Here is a 19,058-nt window from a genome sequence, read left to right as displayed (position 1 = left end):
ATGGTAAGTTAATCCAAATACACATTTTGAAGATACAGCAGTAAGTATAACTGCAATTGCAATATTGATCTGCTTCACCCCTTAGTTTTATTAGTCTAGTACTACTTACTGCACGCACAACATCTAAAGATTTAAACACGGGCTAGGGGAACGTTCAAATATTACGTAACGCCTTCGATGGGGAGGGGGGATTTATGCAAAGCGTTACGTTAGCGTCACATCGGGGGGAGGGGGTTCAAGCAAAACGTTACGTAACGCTTTCGAGTACGGAATGGTAGTTTTTTGTGCTGAATTCGTAGTGAAAAAGCGTTACATGGGGGAGGGGGGGGGGGTCAAAAATTTGGAAAAAAAGCGTTACGTAATATTTGAACATTCCCTAGTAAGATAACGAAAATTTACAGAGAAAACATCAACGAAGGAAGAATATTGCACGCAACTAGTACATTATATAAGGTGTCAGCAATAACATATTATTAAAAAGATGGTTCATGAGCAAATGAGTGTATTTTAACATACGATGGTAAGAATGCTACCTTCCGGCTATAAATTTGTATTTCAATTGATTTTGATTCTATAAACGTGTTGAGCGATACTGCGTTCAAAGCAGGAACAGCATCTACATTATTATTGATAAAATTTTATCTTAGTGAAGTAGAAAAGAATCTCTTTTCGTTTGCTCATGAGCCTGTAAACAACACGATGAAAAAAGCGATACTTTACATTGAAGCACGTGTAGTTTATAACTATTAGAGACAGATAGGTGGATCGTGAAAGTTTTCGCAAAGAACACTGTGAGCTAAGATCCGCATCACAACTCTATCAAGAGCTTCAACACATAGCAAATGAAGCACTGCCATTAGATGACAACAATAACTGTGTTTTACAGCTGGTATTTTTATATTGAGTGATGCTGAGAGAAGAGTTTGTAAGTTCAATGAACGGTTGACACGAATTGTGATTGCACTGGGTGGTGTTCTGCAGTCAATTCATACTTTTCAAACAAGCCTAGAAATACAAATCCGTTTAGCCAGCAAAAATGACTACGTTGATTTAACATAACACTAACATGATTTAAAATGGAAAATGTTTGAGAGTAATTCCTTCGACTGCATATTTTATCTAAATAATCTGCAATTTCATGGTTAAATTTGTTTTATCAGTTTTAGACATTCTAAGAATTAACTTGCAGTTCTTACTTGTACAAAATAATATGAATCCACAGGCAAATACAACTGTTACAGATTAATTGTACGTAATAATCAAACAACAAAAATGAACTCTTTCTTTCCAGGAGAGTCCGAAATTCGTAAACTTTCAAGCCATTCAGCTGGCTGTTACCTTAATAGCAAGAATGGCAAAAAAGTCGAAAATTCTATCACAGTGGAGCAGGGGAAACAGCGAATCATAAAAAACTAATTAAAAAGATCATGTGGTGTTTGACTCAAGTAGACTCCAATAAAATGTACGGTGTGGGATTGTGGGTGCATACAAATCTACAATAGTGTTTAAACATTTTAATATATGAAAAGCATGGGCAAACATCAACAACCTGGGGGTGGTAAAAAGAGTTCCTCGGTTACAGATGTTCAAGCAAAGAAAAATTAGTGACTAAAAATTTAAAATCAAGTTAGTTCAACATGTGATAGTGAGCAATCATCCGTGACCATGACAAAAGCAAGGGTGTCTTTCAAGTTCTTCAGCAACGCGTTCTTGTGAAGGCTCGTGCAGATGTTTTCGAAACAAAGACTGAATGCTTCCTCTGCGCGTCATCTCATGGTCGTCAGCGTTTCTATCAAAACAGTGAACAAATGATGGAAACAAGCTTGAATTTACAAAGCAACAATTTGTTGTAATCGTGATGACAATAGCTATATGTATTCTTGCATAGCACTCAAGGCTTTGTCAGTCAGAGATTCAAAAGCAACCAACCAACCCACTACATCGCAGATTAGCGTTGTTCTTAGCGCTTTACTAAGCATACAGTGTCAAGGAAGCCGATTACATAGTTACTGTGAACCCATATCACAATAACACGGGAGAAATCTAACACAAAAAAAAATTTAAATTTCTCTTGATTTTTCTTCATTTACTTTTTCAAGATAACACTCTAACTTCGACAAAATTTCACTAAAGTTGTAAAAACTAAAAAAGCTAATTCCCACCCTTCCCATTTTGCAATGAAGTGATCCAGGATCAAAGCGATGAAGAGATTGACGCAGACCACGGATGAGATGAGCCACCAGACCACGAAGTAGAGCTGGGACCAGGGATTCACTCCAACTTTAAAAGCTTGAAGAAAAACTCCCCAATTGTTGACAACCATGACGTCCCACAAAACCACCTGGAATGCGTTTCACGTTCAGTTGTGTTTGTCACAACAACGGCTTGACAAGTTGAAACGTTAACGTGTCGAAACAGACAGGCCTCAGTCCAAGCCAATGGCAAAGTTTACAGGAAGAAAAGCTTTGCACCAATTATGTGCACAATTTTACAAAGCTAGAAAATTAAAACCTATGAAAGTTAAAAAAATCTTTTCCATCTCCAAAGAAGTCAAGTAGACCGTAGCCTAGCTAAAATTATGAGTAGAAAGCTAATCACTGTAACTTCACCATTTTGCTAAAAGTGCTAAGTCACAACAAAAATGACGTTGGAAGATAGTTGGGTAAACGTAATAATGATGACTTAGCAATAAACTCCAGTTTAATGTATTCTTGTCTTTCGTTGCAAAATCTCACCAAAGAAGATGCAAAATCATCGAAGTTATTTGCCCAATACTGAAGCTGCTCGTACGTTCCACATTCGTAAACTATAGAAGAATTTCCTGTAGAGAAAGTGAATACAACAGTAAAATCCACATACATGATTTCTTGCAAGCTATTGTATTGCGATGTCCTATTTAAGTAAAACGATAAACTCAATTTTTCAAAGACTTTTCGCCACACATGATGTGCCGCTTCTCCAATACATTTTCCGATTCAGATAAAATGAGAATAATGTTCTGTCTGAATAAAAGAGTGTACTGCTGAAGCCATTTATTGAATTTAGCCCGACACTTGAAGGAAGTTACTGCATCAAACTTTTGTGACAAAATCGTTCAAATGAATCAATGTGTAAAACGTGTGATTCACAGTGTTAGATAATACGGTCGTTTTAAAATGTGCTTCGGCTGATGTGCGGCACCAATGAACCAGTCAGCGTAAGTTGCCGTTTTTAACTTAACAGAGATTTTTTCCGGCTGGAAAGAGAAGGCAACGTCTCACATGACACAAGTCGCAAAGTATACTTTCAGCGCTATAAAGTGCGCACTGCACACGTCACAAACAGCCAAACCCACCGCGTGATTTGAATCTTTGTGAGTCAACCTGATCTACAGACATGCGCAAATCTGTCACTGCACTGTAGTATAATGACTTGTTTATTTTCTTTTAAAACTTTAAATAGAATCACACAAAAACGGCAAATCCAAGCTAAAAAATTCATCTTTTTGCATCGATTCCACGACTGAAAATTTTTAAAAATGAACTGTAGCTGAGTGTGAAGTGAATAATTAAGAATGTGCCTGATTGTGACAACTGAAGCAACGTTAGGAAAAAGAGATGATGCATTTCCTGCAAACCTTCACCAGCACTCGACTAGTTAATCAAACAAAAAAGAAGTTAACGATTTTGAAAGCAAATGACTTCCAATAATGAAATTCATTGTGCACACAATGCAACTCAATGCAGTGAACTTCCCTAGAGAACCGCAGTGAACTTACCTGGCGGAGGAGAGATCGCATTTTCGAAAGCCATAATGCCGACTATAGCAAACACGTAAAAAATGATGACGATTATTCCCGCGAATGACTTTAAACTTCGGATTATGTCAAGCATGACGCCGGTGACGAGAGCCATTGGTTTAAAGTTGGGAATGATCCGAAGAAAACGCAACAAGACAAGAATATTGGCCACACGAGCACAGTCCCACAACGACAAGCTGTAGTTGCTTTCTTGATCGGCACTAGAAAAATACGAAAGTTTACTCATCACGAATGACGTCACTGACGCCCAAAAGCGTGGTATAGAAGTCATTTCCTTTGCAATAGAAAAAAAAAAGAAGTGGGATGTGTCAGTATTAAATATCAAACAGAATTTTAATACGTGGGATAGAGGAATGCAGTTTATGGTAATATGCTCAATCGCTCAAGTAAATTGTTGAAAACTATAAAAAATGAATGATTTACATTCGCCAATACAACATCATGATTTAACTATACCTACAACATTAAATCGAATTCAAAATGCTTTTATACATGCAAATTGCACAGACTATTCTTACTTGTCGCCATATTGAACCAACTGGACGATTTCAATGCAAAGCAGGGCAATGGTGATTGTTCCATCATACAAACAATTCAAGTCAAAGATGTATCTCTTTCCAAGAGAAAGTACCTTAAGAATTTGTTCAATGCAATAATAACCTGAAATAAAGTTGATTAATTGCACATTGCTTGTTCGGTTGCTAATATTTGAGAAGTAATACCACAACACTTTTCACGTGTTGTGGTATATTACTACTGACGTGTTAAATAAACTGCAGCCTTAACATTGTGTTGAAAAACAAATAAAAAGTTTCTTTACACAAACAACTGTTAGTTTCTTTTTTAGCAAGCTACAATTTAACTGAAGATTTTCTCCATTTTTTCTGCTTGTGCCATGATCAAAAAAGATTGTTATGAGCGACAGTGATACCTTCAGCGATACACTGGCTTGTTCAGCACTCAAACTGTTTATCGAGTTGACGAATTACAATTGAAACCATCCTATACACAGTGTCCATAACATAAACCAGCACTTGCAAATGTGAAAACCGATGATAGGATAAAAGGTAAATTCTTCTTTGGGTTTGAAATGAAAAAAAAAAACGCATACTTACCAACAAATACATAGTTTATGATGTTCAGTCGGCTGTAAACCTCTTGGAAAGCAGCTTCATAATGAATGGCTATTTCCACAGTCATCAGAATGGCGTTGACCAATACGACAAGGTTCCCGACAACGTTAAAGTAACGATTTAAAACTATACTTTGCATCATTCGCAATACACTGGATGACCAAACGGGAACTGCAATGCAACAAACGTCCTATGAAGATCAGTATTCACCAAAAGGTCGTAAAATGTATCAAAAAGCGAATAAAAGGACATTTCAAAACGGTTTGGACATTAATAAGAAGATTTTTTTTTGTTGAAAACTTTATAAAAATGCATCAAAGTTTCATGCAATGTCTTCAGCACACACAGCTGCATGTGTTGGAATTGTCTGTGTTATATTACACTCGGTTAGACGCGTAGGTTAGAAATGGAAGCGTCTGAGCGACACTCTAACACCCACCAAGAGCACGTGGCACAGACAGAACATGCTTAAAAGCGAACATGAAGATACTTTTTTAGGTGTTTTACTCCCTAAATCCAAATCTTTAACCACTAGATATAAACCAAGATCGGATTAAAGAAAAACGAAAACAAATACTTAAAAACAAGAAAGGTGATAAATACCGTGAGCGAGAGGTAAGTTAGAGATGAAAGTGGAGTCCATCTTGTGGAAGAGCGCGGTAAACGCGGTTCGATCCACCTCCTCATTTCCCGAGTCTTCGAGATGTTTCACTGAAAGAAAAAGTCGTCTGCGAAGATCGGGAGTCATAGAAACGCGGCTGATTGTTTCTTTGATGACAGGCAACCCAACTCTGCATTGAATGCAAATAGAAAAAATATTATAAAGGTGAGGAAGCAAAATTGCTTCCGTGCCTGGTTAAAGATGGGGATGTGTTAGGTTATGTTGGATGGTCCTTAGGCAGCACGGCCATGAATACTTTGCAGTGAGGTGCTATCCACCTTGAAGCTATTCACAACAAGGAAGAAGAATGCTAAATCACAAAATTTAAATTGACTTGAAACGTTTGCTCCGTATAATTCAATTCTATCGAGTTCTTCTGTAGCGTTGCTTCTCAGTATCATGCGACAACAATATAATATATTTACTAAAATATAAAAGTTATTATTCAATATTGCAAATTTGATTGAAAGTGAAGAAAGCTATGTGAGGAAGTCTAACTAATGTTAATTCATTGTAAAAAAAATCTTGTTTACGTTTGCGAATCCGAATCTGTGCTGTTGTCAAACGATTGCTTTTGATTTGCAGTGACTTGAAACAGAGCTCGATGGGCAGCAGAGAGAGCAACACATCTTCGAATATAACTCGTCTGAAAGTGAAAAAACGACTAGAAAATTGCTGTAATCTCTGAAATGGAGAAGTAAAATAACTTTAAACTAAATCTCTGGAATGGAGAAGTAAAATAACTTTAAACTAAATCTCTGGAATGGAGAAGTAAAATAACTTTAAACTAAATCTCTGAAATGGAGAAGTAAAATAACTTTAAACTAAATCTCTGGAATGGAGAAGTAAAATAACTTTAAACTAAATCTCTGGAATGGAGAAGTAAAATAACTTTAAACTAAATCTCTGGAATGGAGAAGTAAAATAACTTTAAACTATCAGAAGTAAGTATAGTTTACAATTCATAAAATGCAACTTGACTTAACACTACCGTGAGACGTGACCAATTTGACATAATAAAAAATACATACGTGTAGAAAAGGCACAAGGCTGAGAACTCACTATAGAACAGCGAGCATTGCGTTCGCCAACCATATTGGTGTAGCCTCGGCGCAAGCCATAAAATCTAGCAATCAGCAGACTGTTTCTCGGTCACAGAAAAACAAAAAAAAATACATAGATTTGCTCTCCCACTGTACCGCTGCTAATAAAATATACATATAGCCTAACGCAGGGATGGCGAACCTTTTTTAGTGCATGGGTCACAAAAGAGACCTTAATCCTTGAAAAAGCAAAAGTGGGTCATACATTTAATTACATGTTAATGCGAAACTACATGTTAATGCGAAACTACATGTTAATGCGAAACTTGCTGCTGCATCTTCTCTGCAAGTCTTATTATCCTTGGTTGGTAATCCGTAGTTTTTAGCTTCACACATGCAGCACTCAGTCATATCTGAGCTGAGACGATTCCGTGTGCTTGATTGTGTAAAATTCATGTGCGAAAATAAAGATTTGCACGAATATGAAGAACCAAACAACGTTAACAGAGCTACCGCAAATCTTTTCATAGTTTCAAACGAATTTGGCAGGGAGTTCCACTCCGTAAGAATTATATTTTCAGCATGGTTTTCAACAGCAGGAAAGTCACAACCATCCATATCCGTTTTCATTTCAATTTTTTGTAGGAGATGATTTAAGTCCACAAATTTTGTTTTCCAAACTGCACTTTTTTGAAAGTTTCATTTCCAAGTTGTAAAGACGAAGCCATTCAAAGTTTGATAATTCAAGATTTTCAAATTGAATTGCATGCGGGAAAAGAATGAACTGCAATGTAGTATCTAGCTTTCGGAACTGGGTAAACCTTTCTGACATTACATTTTTGGCCTCTTTCGTCAGTAAAACATACTTGTTGAGTGCAGTTTGCTTTTGTTCATAAGTTAAATTGGTGCTGGTAAAGTGCTTCAACAACTGAGGAAAATATTTCAGCTGACTTTGTTCAAGGTCTACAGAAAAAATAGCGAGTTTCTTCTCAAATGCTTTAATGTGCCCAAACATGGATAATACAATATTTCCACAGCCTTGCAATTTAGTATTTAACTTATTGTAATGCATTGTGAAATCAGCAAAAAAAATGTAAATCCTTCAACCACGTACTTTCGCTTAACTCTGGATATTTTTGATTTTTTTCAGCTAAAAAAAGTTGTACTTCTTCCAACAATTCAACAAATCGCTGTAAAACATTACCACAACTTAACCACCTTACACTGTTGTACATGAGTAAGCCATTAAATTTACTGTCACACGCGAAATTTGCTGAAATATTTCTTTAAATTTCATTATTTTAAAAAAGACAAGTGGGTCACTGAAAATCTGTGATGGGTCACTTCGTGACCCGCGAGTCAGTGGTTCACCATCCCTGGCCTACTGCATGCTGCTGCTTTTAGGAAAGTAGAAAATTACTACCGGTATATTTGCAATAGAATGCAAACTGTGAATGCAACAGCAGCTTAACAAGTTAAGACGATATCACTGAAAACAATCCATGCTCACAAACCTTGTCAAGATGCTCACGCTAAAATTGTAATCGTTTGCTTACTTGCATTGAGCATTTGAAATATCCTCGAAATTGATTGTAGATAACAGCAGTTAGAAGATTGAACACCAAAAATGTACCAACAAGAGAAAACGAGATGAAGAAAATTGCGTATAATCTGGAAACAAAGTTAAATTAGTTGATTTGTTGTGGACAAACACAAACTAGTATTCCACGTTTAAGCAGCTTGCTAGCCTGCTTGGCTGTTTTTCTACTGTGCCGAGACTGAAAATGTTACAAATGGCAACCATAAGGTATTTATTTTGCGAGCAAACCTGTTTTCTGAATATGCAGGCATCATTACATCGGGATTGTTAGCAGTGGTAAGAAGAACCACCAACGACATGAAGGAAGTGTCCACAGTGTTAAAGTACAACTTCCACTCTGTGTTGTTAAACACATCGTCGTGGCCCGCAGTACCATTTACAGATTTTTTCTGCAATGTAAGCATGGTTGAGGCATATGTAAAAGAAACGGCACAAAAATTTTCGTAAACAAAAATTACTTTATCCGAATACTGGAGCAATTTGAATTTACAAATTTTAAAACTGCAGGCCTCGAAATTCACGGTGGACATGTCCGGATTGTCCGCCGTCACAGCATGTGATGTCCGCGGGAACGGTACACGACAACTGGGCGAGACAAAGTGGGCGATGCCACCTTGGGCGAGGCCAGGTGGGCGACGAGTCAAGTGGGCGACGGCCAAGGTGGGCGACGAGCCAAGTGGGCGACGGCCAAAGTGGGCGACGGCCAAAGTGGGCGACGTGTCAAGTGGACGACGGCCAAAGTGGGCGACGGCAGCGAAAGTTTAGCCGGTCGGAACGATGGTGACATATATAATTTATGTAGTTGCTTTGTGGCGTCACGGTTTATCGTGAAGCTTAAGAGAATAAAGTCATATTTTCTGTTTTAGATCATAAAATATGACTTTTTATTTTTACTTTAAAATGCAATGATTGAACCCTAGTAACTTCCTAAATGCAGTTCAAACAGCTCCTGTAGACATTGAAATTTGATAATTTGTGGAAGAGAGGCGATGGGAGTTTCACGATGTTAATTTGCATTGTGACATCATCTTGACACATTATTTTGCAACACACAAACCAGTCTCTGAATATTATAAACACTTGCGTTAGGTCACTAGGTCAGCCAGTGCTGAGATCTTAACTACTAAGTAGCTGGTTACGTGCATTAGACATTTGAATTTTGGCAGTGATTTTCAAGCGAAACCGAAGTTTTTTGTTAGTTGTTGGAGTGTGTTATTGTTCAAAATAGGCCTACATGTAAAAACTTACATACGAATCATTAACTACGGAGATTAGCATAAATTTGATGCTCTAAAAAGAAAGTCATATTTTTCAATTTTTAGGTCATAAAAAAATTGCCCTAGTGAATAGTAATGACTTATTAACTTAACAATGACTGTTGACTTAACAAAGCAGACCAACAAACAATTTTTTAAAAGTTGTTTAGATTTTTCATTGCATTACTTTATATTGATTCAACGTCTTTGTTTGCAGTACAACGTTTACACATAAGATTATGGTCTGGGATTACAGACATTTGTCTTTGTTTTGATCGCATGCGTCTGTCCCACAATCGTTCGATTGGTGACCTATATATATGTAGGCCACGACATTCTGGAGAAGCGTGCTCACAAATTGAAATGACCTGAATACTTCGTATAAAACATGCAAGACAAGTCGTAGTTGTCATCACAATCGATTAGACATTTCAATTTTTGTAGTGATTTTCAAGCGAAACCGAAGTTTTTTGTTAGTTGTTCGAGTGTGTTATTGTTCAAAATAGGCCTACATGTAAAAACTTACATACGATTCATTAACTACGGAGATTAGCATAAATTTGATGCTCTAAAGATAAAGTCATATTTTTCAATTTTTAGGTCATAAAAAATGGCCCTAGTAAGAACTGTCAGTTACAATGTGTTCCGTAAACTGCTGATGCGGCTACGCAGCGTCTAGACTTGAACATTCGGATTAAAAAATATCAGTTGACAGTTCGTACCGAAGTATTTTTCTGACTTGTTTGTTAAAGTAACCGGTAGCTGAGTATCGTTCGAAACTCGAAAGACGCTTTCGATTGTGATGACAACTACGACTTGCCTTGCATGTTTTATACGAAGTATTTCAATTTGTGAGCATCTTCTTCAGAATGTCGTGGCCTACATATATATAGGTCACCAATCGAATGATTGTGGGACAGACGCATGCGATCAAAACAAAGACAAATGTCTGTAATCCCAGACCATAATCTTATGTGTAAACGTTGTACTGCAAACAAAGACGTTGAATCAATATAAAATAATGCAATGAAAAATCTAAACAACTTTTGAAAAATTGTTTGTTGGTCTGCTTTGTTAAGTCAACAGTCACTGTTAAGTTAATAAGTCATTACTATTCACTAGGGCAATTTTTTTATGACCTAAAATTGAAAAATATGACTTTATTTTTAGAGCATCAAATTTATGCTAATCTCCGTAGTTAATGAATCGTATGTAAGTTTTTACATGTAGGCCTATTTTGAACAATAACACACTCGAACAACTAACAAAAAACTTCGGTTTCGCTTGAAAATCACTGCCAAAATTCAAATGTCTAATGCACGTAACCAGCTACTTAGTAGTTAAGATCTCAGCACTGGCTGACCTAGTGACCTAACGCAAGTGTTTATAATATTCAGAGACTGGTTTGTGTGTTGCAAAATAATGTGTCAAGATGATGTCACAATGCAAATTAACATCAAACAGCAAGCGCTATTACAGCATGCTTCGTGAAACTCCCATCCCCTCTCTTCCACAAATTATCAAATTTCAATGTCTACAGGAGCTGTTTGAACTGCATTTAGGAAGTTCAATAGGGTTCAATCATTGCATTTTAAAGTAAAAATAAAAAGTCATATTTTATGATCTAAAACAGAAAATATGACTTTATTCTCTTAAGCTTCACGATAAACCGTGACGCCACAAAGCAACTACATAAATTATATATGTCACCACCGTTCGGACCGGCTAAACTTTCGCTGCCGTCGCCCACTTTGGCCGTCGTCCACTTGGCACGTCGCCCACTTTGGCCGTCGCCCAGTTTGGCCGTCGCCCACTTGTCTCGTCGCCCACCTTGGCCGTCGCCCACTTGACTCGTCGCCCACCTGGTCTCGCCCAGGGTGGCATCGCCCACTTTGTCTCGCCCAGTTGTCGTGTACCGGGAATCTAAGGGATATATACAGTATTAACATTTAACAATATAATTTTCCGCGCTAGAATGCGCGGAAAATTATATTCTCGCAACGATTGTTCGTGCTATGCAATGGCAATTTGTATTGGCGCAACTTAGTTCAATTCTTATATCACAATGTCTGGCTTTAATCTCCCAGTAATATTGATAGGCCAAGGATAGTTACAAAATTAAATTATAGGAGTAGGCTATTACAGCAAGATGCAGCAAAATTTGTTAAGTTTTAGTATTACACAAAGAAAGAAAAGGCCCAGGGAAAATTCTGAAAGTGAAAATGAGGGCGATGAACCTGCTTGCTCTTTGTCACTTTCGCTCACATGACACGCAAAAATAAACCTAAAAAAAAGCGTAGTAAAACTGTGCACAGCAGAAAACAGTAGGTTAGTGTGGGTGTTTCCCGACTCGTGCCCAGAGCATTGTGACGCAAGAAGCCACACGACCTCGTTCGGTGGAAGTTAATCAGTTATGTGGACTGTGGAGTATTACGCAGCTACACGGCGCTTTGACTTTTCAAGCACACGTCGTTGGTCTGATGAAAGACTTTCAGAGTGACTTCGCTGAAATTTTAAAAAGCCTTCTAAACCGTAGCTATAGTTTTCAAATGGCGAAGAATTATCAAGATAAAGTGATTAAACATGACGATAGACGTTAAAACTGGTGTGTCCGCGGTGAGACTTAATTTGTCCGCCAAGATAGCTGGTCAGACCAGACACGTTTGTACGCTGTCAACAAAAACGAATTTCGAGGCCTGAAACTGATACGCAAATTGAGACATTCTTGAAATATTCATATGCAAGAACGTGATTGTGTTCTGTTGCGTGGGATCTACTTACAGAACGAAAACCTACTCCTGATATATATGCAAAAAAAAGCAGAAGTTTCAAAAAATTGCTCTCCTCCTCTCAATATTTTTTTAATAATATATATAAATCAAAAAAAACATTTATCTGTAATTTGACAACATATGAAAAACTCAAACTTCCAAACTGCAAGCATCAAACTTAGTCTGTAAGCAATCTATTCTATAAGGTCAATAAAGGTGATCTTACATGAAAAACAAGCATCCCTAACATGGTGAAGAAGTACAAAAGCAATGAAAGTAGAGTCAGGACAGAGGCGATTTCAGGAAGTGTGTGCCACATTGCTTTCAATGTCTTTTTCAACATTGTCGTATTTTGGGCGAGGAAATATGGACGAAACAGGCGACGTACACGAACTCTAAAAAGAGTCAAAATTATCACACATCTTGTGAACACTATGTTTGCTGAACAATTGTTTCATTGAGTAGGCTACCATTCATATCATAAGAGAACTTGCACAAATCATAACACTTCGGCTATAGTGACGTTTCGCTATAGTGGTATAAGGTATGAGGTGTATATCTGTTGCAAAGTCCCGTTTTAAACTGTAGGTAGAATTCGGCTATAGCGACACTTTTTTAAAGGTCTCTTCACGTGGCACTATAGGCGAGTTCTATTGCACAACGTACTGTGCATTGTGCAATCTTGCCCATGCTTCCAGGAATTATACTTAGTGGTAAATTTAAGCTGTTGAGCAGCACCACGTTAACATGAATCGCGTAACTCTTCAAATAACACGTAATACAAAATTACTGTAATTTAACAACCCGTAGACAGTAGACGTCGGCTGCATAGCCGAGTGGTGAGAGCCCTGGGACGGCAATCGAAAGGGCGCCGGTTCGACACTGTTGAAGAGCATGCGGCTGTGTCTTTGGCAAGACACTTAAAGGCATGCCTGAAGGTGGACACGAAGATTGGCTTCCTTGCCTTCCCGTCCACTTAATCTAAATCTTCAACCACCGAGTTCCCTATTCGGCAATTTTTTGAAATAATTAAATTATCGGGTACCGTAGCCTAATTATCATTGCCGTTTTAGGGGTTGGGATTAGAGGTTAGGGTCTTATTTCAACGTTTAGCGACGTTAAAACGATGTAAAAGCGGCAATGATAATTAGGCTACGGTACCCGACAATTTAAAAACAAATTCAAAAAATTGCCGAATAGGGAACTCGCCGAATAGGGCACTCGCCGCATTGGACTTGCCGAATAGTAGCAGACCCCTAAAAACTAGACTTATTTTGTGGGTGGGGCAACTTTGTACAGAGCAGCAATTTCTTTATGGCAACTATGTGCTTACCTGTATACTGCATTTCCAAGGCATAGGGAAACAATAATATCCACTATGGAAAGTATTAATACAACATATCCACCAGTTAACCAAGGATTTTTTCGAAAAAAAGGAACTCTATTCCAGTTTCCATTTGTCGAAAGGTAGCCTTGGATTAGGCCAGACAGAGTAAGAATGAGCAAGCATACAATTTCAATCCCTTCTGTAAATCCATATGGAAAAATGTACCTATCAAAAATATAATTCAACATGTTAATCTACAATTAGTAGCCCAATAAATACGCCACCGCAGATAACCTTTTAGAAAAGAGGGAGCAAGTCTTTTAGGCGCTGACAGTTAGGCGCTGGTCTAATAGGCGCGCACACTGTGGCGTCTGGATATTTAGATGCGGAGCACTGTGGCGCCCGGTCATTTAGGTGCTATTACTAGTAAAGTCTGTAGATTGTATTAGCTTGGCAGCTTGCCAGAAAATTATATCATGGCTTCAGTGAGTGAAGCTGCTAAACCCGGCAAAGCTTTTCACACAAAATGTTACATTGAACAGAAAAAATATATTGTTGTTTTATTGATTTATTATTGTTTTATTTGTTGTTAGTCCAGGTTTGCTTTGGTGAAAGCTTTATCAATAAATTATTGAAGCTTCCGAACATTATTAAGTTCATTTTTAGTTAACTCTTTCGCGACCACGGACGTATACACACGTGTTGGGATTTTTGCCATGATGACCAAGGAAGTATCCCTACGTCCAAGGTTAAAAGGTAGCCTATTTCAAGCAAAAAAATGATGGCAGATCCATAGTCTTTGCCTGTCCTTTTTTGGCTAATTAAAAAAAAATATTTTGGCGGTGCAGTTATCAGATGAGGACTTCTTAAAGATGGGGACACAGTGGATTTTTTTTTCTTTTACTCATTGGAATTGGCAGTCAAAACTGGCTAGGCAACCCCTTACTTTGGAATTTCTCGATCAAAAACACTGTAGGCTAAATTACGTAAACTTTTTGCTTAAAATTTTCCAAATTTTTCCATAATCATTCTGCTGTACCTCTTAAAGCATTGCGCGCAGAAACGAAGTAAATTTTTTCTCATGTGCAGAATTGTTTTGGCATTCGATTAAACTACATATATTTTCATATTATTGTATCATGCTTGGGTAGTAAAAATTATAATGAAGTACACTTTTCTGCCAATTTTTAATTTTTTAAAAAATTAGAAAAAATACCGTTTGGAAAGTTGCTAGTTGTACATAGAATGTTTTAAATTGTATTGCAAAGCTTTGCATCTTCGGATAGCTGAAGAGGTATGCTTTCATTTGATGTCAAGATTGTGCGTCTACGTCGATCACATGACATGTTTTTACCGCGTAAATACAACAGATTTGTGTGAAAAATGTCTGGTAATTTAGATTAAATATAGATTACTTCTGTTCGGGATGGATTGGCCATGTGACGAGAACGCGTGAGACGCTCTACTACTGTTCACATGAATACATTTCTACAGGGCATATAGGCTACACCTTGGCTACAAATTGCAAGCATAATGGTGAGACTTCGCTCGTTATTAAACCTAGTCCGGGTTTTGACGGAAAACTAAGTTACTCTTCACTCAAGCCTACCGCCCGCTTGAGTACAGCCTACGGTACATTTTTACTGATGTTTAGTTATTATTTGACCTAACTAAAAGTGAACTCAATCTCATACATTTTCGGAAACTTGAATAATTTATTGATAAAGCTTTTGCCGGCGCAAACCTGGACTAACAACAAATAAATGCTGAACACGCGCATTAAATAAAACAACATATTTTTCTGTTCAATATAACATTTTATGTAAAAATCATTGCCGGTTTAAGCAGCTTCACTCACGGAAGCCATAACATATTTTTCTGTTCAATATAACATTTTGTGTGAAAAGCATTTCCGGTTCAAGCAGCTTCACCAATATATATTTTTCTGTGTAATATAACATTTTGTGTGAAAAAGCATTGCCAGTTTAGGCAACTTCACTCACTGAAGCCATGACCAACAACGCACACGCATCAACAAAACAATATATTTTCCTGTTCAATATAATATTTTGTGTGAAAAGCATTGCCCTACGCCCCTACCTGCCAAGCTGATACAATCTACAGACTTTAGTAGGAATAGCACCTAAATGACCGGGCGCCACAGTGCTCCGCACCTAAATATCCAGACGCCACAGTGTGCGCGCCTATTAGACCAGCGCCTAACTGTCAGCGCCTAAAAGACGTGGACCCAGAAAAGAACCTTTTAAACATTATTGCGGTGAATTAATGCAAAAAATCCATGGATTGTGTCACCATTTCTAAGCAATTTTCTGTGTAGCAACTAACATGATTTCATCAGATATAGCAATGTTGCTTCTATTTCAAGGAACTAAAATTGCCATTAGTTGAGTCAACATGCAATACTTAAAATTTGTGTTCGACTATTTAAAAGTTTGTTGGCCAAGGTTTTTAAGGCTACTTATGCTATGATGACGAAAACCGTTGAATGTGAAGCAATATGAAAAACTCTTTTCGGATTAGAATTTGTAAGAACAAAACTAAACAGGAGGCCAGCTTTGTTTTTGTATTTACTAACCTATATTATTATGTTAATTATATGCTGATAGATTATATGTTAATTATGAAGCTTTTTCCACTTCTTAGTTTTAAAAAAATATCAGACCAACTTCTTCATGAAATCAAGAATGATGGTTCCTAGCCAGGAAAAGTTGCCCTTATAGAGATGTTGAAACAACGTAAAAATGGCAATTTTTACTGGCTGGTTGTATCATCTGATATAGAAAAAACTTTTCAATCAAAAACAAATTACATGTGACAAAACAGTTTTCTCATTTCAAGTCTTTTCAATTGGCCATTTTGAAAGCAACAGACTATGCAAGAAGAACATGACGGAAATACAGAACTATTTCTTGGTAGAAATTATGTAAGGTATCATCTAATAAGCATTACTTGGCATTGTGACACCAAGTAATAAACGCTCTGGTGAATGTTAGTGATTGAATGTTACTGGGGAACAATCCACAAATAATTTTATATTTAATAAATGACTAATAATGTACAAACTACAGTATTGAGACAATTAAGTAATAGGCCTACAGAAGAATCTGCTTAATAAATCTGCATTTGTTTTGTTGACAAACTTGCGTGTGGAAAGCATTGACATACCAAGCTGAAAAAACAAAAATCCTTGACAACAGTTTTGGCCAGAAACATTGATAGCCGAAAATACATCAATGAAATATATTAATATCACCAAGCACCCAACAAAATACCCTTTACTCGGAATAGTCTTGAAACTACCCAGCACTACAGTGAGACATCACCCAAATTGCCTTGCACCAGTGTGGAACAACCTGACATGTCTCTACTAGCTGTGCTCCAAGTAATGCTAACTGATTTACTGAAAAGGGTAAAGCAATAGAACGCGAAAGAAAATGCCATAAACATAACGTATTATACCTTGTCTGAGCTCTTCTTGGATCACTCGACCAACTTAGAGATGAAGGATCTTCCAAAAAAGCAAGCATGAGTATAAGAAGTGTAGCAAGCTTTACAGTGCATTGAACTAGGGTTGAGTGATACCACCGATACAATTTTAAAGAAAACAAGTCAGTTTTATGATGGATACTTCTGTAGTTGATGGCATCTTCTAAGAATATGACTGCTTGTAACTCCGCCTCTTTCTCTGGAGCATTGAGATATTGAAAATTGTTTATAGACAAATCCGCAGTAACAGGTGCTGAAGTTAAAAGTGTATTTCCTATGGAGCCTTCCTCTGATTCTTCTAGCAAATTTGTGATCGATGTTTGAGAATTGGCATTGTGTAACCTTGCATCACTGCGGTTAGAAGAGTTGGCCTTCATCATACTGCTTATTGGACCTCTGTCCCCTCAATTCTCTTTTTGCTGCTCAATGTTAAAAAAGCCTTATTCTTGTTTTACATTTAGATATTCCTATTCCATTTAGATAAAGTACCGGTATATATAATGTTTAACAAGTCTGAAAATATACATAAATTAAGATGGATTGACATTTTAAAAACTTTTTCAACACAAAAGTTTTCCGAAAAATGAAAAAAACCCAACAATTTAAAGGCAAGAAAAACACATAAATGTGTTTGACACAAGATCACATTTAGTGTCGAAAAATTTGTTTTCTATTTTCCGAATTTACATAAAATGTATTGTAAGCCTTCAAAGTAACATTACCTTTTTATTAAGAAAGTTTATGAGATGACTATAGATATTTCATAGCCAAACACAACCCTACACATCAACATAGTCTGTACAATGTACAAAGTGACAAGTTCAACAAAGCATGTAAAATGCAGGCACAGGTTAGCCTAATTACAATGGCATTGTGATAGATTATAACAACTTGCCTTTCTGTGATAACAATTACTTGCAATTTTGAGTTATTGTGTTCATGAGTATGACTGCAAAATAGGCAAGTAATCATAATCAGTACTGAAGCTTTTAATTGTAAATGCAGAATAAACAGTATATCATTCTTAACTGCTTAAAATGAATCACCATGGTGAAGCACCACCAATAGCAAACTTGCATCTTACAATAACAAGGCATTGCATAATATGTCACAGAATGGGGTATGGGAGGGGTATTCTACTATACACAGTATCAACAAATGAGAAATCTTAGAACTAATTTTCTTATATCTTTCAATGGAACTGAATTTATATCATGTAAAAATTAAAAATCAAAATTATAATACGAATTTTAATGATGTTTACCTACAAACTGCATACCGTACTTTAAATTGTCATTTGAACTTTTAGTTGGATTAAAATCAATATGTAATTGAAACATAAGCTCAAACTATCAGATTTCCCTTCAACATTATGAATAGAACCTTGCTGTTACAGATAACAATAATTGTGCTGCAGTTGCCAAGCTGGGTCAAACTAATGCCACATCACAGGCAATAGTCACCATGGTGGGTCTGCTCCTATTCGGTGAGTCCGATTCGGTGAGTTCCCTATTTGGTGAGAGCCATTTTCGGTGAGTTCCCTATTCGGTGATTTTTTGGAATTATTTTTTGAAAATTATCGGGTACCGTAGCCTAATTGCCGCTTTTACATCGTTTTAACATCGCTAAGACCTTAACGTTGCTAACGTCGCTAAGACCCTAACCCTAAAACAGCAATGATAATTAGGCTTAGGTTAAAAAAAAAATTCAAAAAATCACTGAACAGGGAACTCACCGAAAAAGGCTCTCACCGAATAGGGAACTCACCGAATCGGACTCACCGAAACAGGCTATTCCGCACCATGGTACCAATTTCAGCAGAAGAACGTCAAAAAAGTCTTTCTGAAGACAAGTTTTATAATCTTCTTCTTCTTCTTCTTGCTTATGAGGCAGCAGTTCAGGCAACATCTCCTAATTGTTGTAACCAGAGTAACTTCAAGTTTTATAATGAAGGTCAGTGG

General features: G+C 37.0%; 1 protein-coding gene across 1 annotated transcript; it reads right to left on the bottom strand.

Moving 5' to 3' along the window:
* Positions 1–303: 303 nt before the first annotated feature.
* Positions 304–17,606, bottom strand: LOC145782260 (two pore channel protein 2-like). The gene is made up of 13 exons (XM_082594046.1): positions 17,071–17,606; positions 13,597–13,815; positions 12,490–12,658; positions 8,465–8,625; positions 8,193–8,307; positions 6,127–6,239; positions 5,536–5,723; positions 4,915–5,103; positions 4,318–4,459; positions 3,758–3,999; positions 2,736–2,821; positions 2,163–2,341; positions 304–1,789 (listed from the first exon to the last, which is right to left on the bottom strand). Exons 1-13 carry the CDS (start codon positions 17,475–17,477, stop codon positions 1,654–1,656), a joined length of 2,346 nt encoding a protein of 781 aa, XP_082450172.1. The 5' UTR covers positions 17,478–17,606; the 3' UTR covers positions 304–1,653.
* Between the last annotated feature and the right edge of the window lie 1,452 nt (positions 17,607–19,058).

This window comes from Aplidium turbinatum, chromosome 13 (genome assembly GCF_918807975.1).
Source record: "Aplidium turbinatum chromosome 13, kaAplTurb1.1, whole genome shotgun sequence".
Lineage (NCBI taxonomy): Eukaryota > Metazoa > Chordata > Ascidiacea > Aplousobranchia > Polyclinidae > Aplidium > Aplidium turbinatum.
Note: the sequence above shows the minus strand (reverse complement) of the source record. Positions and strands in the feature narration are given on the sequence as shown.